This window comes from Haplochromis burtoni, unplaced genomic scaffold (assembly GCF_018398535.1).
Source record: "Haplochromis burtoni strain Fernald_Lab_line unplaced genomic scaffold, NCSU_Asbu1 Contig_74, whole genome shotgun sequence".
NCBI classification, from domain to species: Eukaryota; Metazoa; Chordata; class Actinopteri; order Cichliformes; family Cichlidae; genus Haplochromis; species Haplochromis burtoni.
The window spans coordinates 2,278,598-2,280,167 of NW_024582435.1; the positions used below are offsets into that span (position 1 = coordinate 2,278,598).

The 1,570-nt window shown below is 46.9% G+C and overlaps 1 protein-coding gene across 1 annotated transcript; it reads left to right on the plus strand.

Moving 5' to 3' along the window:
• Window positions 1-297: 297 nt before the first annotated feature.
• On the plus strand, window positions 298-1,455 carry LOC106632618 (the record flags this gene model as incomplete). The annotated part of the gene is given in 1 exon segment (XM_014330829.2): window positions 298-1,455. A coding segment is annotated over 1 exon segment (763 nt), but the record flags the coding sequence as incomplete, so codon positions are not given.
• Window positions 1,456-1,570: the final 115 nt, after the last annotated feature.

Consider the following 1,570-nt stretch of genomic DNA (forward strand, 5'->3'; position numbering starts at 1 on the left):
CTCTTTTCCACTTCTTCCATGTACAAATTGGCCACGATGGGTGAAACTGGGGAGCCCATGGCACACCCATGTTTCTGCCTGTAGCACTGACCCTTATGTGTGAAGTAGGTGGAATGAAGACACAGTTCAAACACACTTGGTCAATGCTGAGAGTGGTCCTGTTGCTGAGGTTGGGGTCATCCTGTAATCTCTTACGGACTACCTCCAACGCTTCCGTGACTGGGATGCAAGTGAAGAGAGATGTAACGTTGTACGAGACCGTGGTTTCATCTGCCTCCATCATGACATCTCTCACCTTCTCAACAAAATCCAGGGTGTTCTGGATGTGGTTTTCAGAGCTGCCCACCAGCGGGTTGAGGATCGAAGCCAGAAACTTGGAGATGTTATAGGTGACCGAGTTGATCATGCAGACAATCGGTCTTAAAGGTGCACCCTGTTTATGTATCTTCAGTAAACCATACCGACTTTAAGATTAAGGAACTGCCATCTTTTGCTCCACATCCTGCAAAAGAAGCAACCATGAGGGGGAGAAGGGTGTGTCTGGTAGCCATGTGAAGACGTGTTGTAACAGGGCTCCTCAATGGACTAACTTTTTTCATAATTTCATTGCTCCAAAACTAATGAACTTTTAACAACAGTACGATAACACGCCCGTGTGCTGCTCTGAGGCACTTTTGTACGTTGTACGAAATATGAGCAAAACTAGATCGGGGAAAGAGCAGGCCGCAAAAGCCTCGGACCATGCTGAGGACAGACCGGAGGCACCACCCCATGACATGAGTGAGATTATGAGAGCGATTGCTAGCTCTGAAAAGAGGATATTGGACCGTATCAATTCAAGCACGAAAGATTTAAATGATAAAATAGACACAATCAAAGAAGATCTGGAGAAGCAAGAGACCCGTTTGGAAAGTGTTGAGTTTGCTTTGAATACTTATTCAGACCGGACAGTGGAGTTGGAAAACGAGGTTAGCAAGCTGAAATCGGACGTTGCTAAGTTGACCAGCAAGTTGGACGACATCGAGGGGCGACAACGCCGGTGCAATGCACGCATTGTAGGGGTGAAGGAGGGCTTTGAAAACACCGGGAAACCTACGGCAGTTATTGCTACAATGCTGAAAGACATACTGGGCCTCGACTTTACTCCGATGCTGGACCGCGCTCATCGAAGCTTGGGTCAACAGGGAAACTCCCCCAGGGCAATCGTGGTGAAGTTTCACTATTACCAAGAGAAGGAAGAGGTGTTCCGAAGGGCCGCCAAGTCGCAGCCGTTGCTGCTGCAGGACATGAAGATAAGCATTTTTCCTGATTTTACAGCAATGGTGGCAAAGAAACGAGCTGCTTTTATGGAGGCTAAAAGTTTGCTCCGAGGCTGCACTGGCATTAAGTTTGGACTTTTGTTTCCATCTGGACAATCGTTTCACCGACCCAGCGGCTGCAATAGACTTTATCAAACCGACCCAAATTTTTATTGTACTTTTTTAAAACACCTGCCAGATTTAACAGAGTCCCATTTGATACTGGGTGGTGACTTTAACTGCGTGCTTAATCCTCAACTTGACAGATCAAA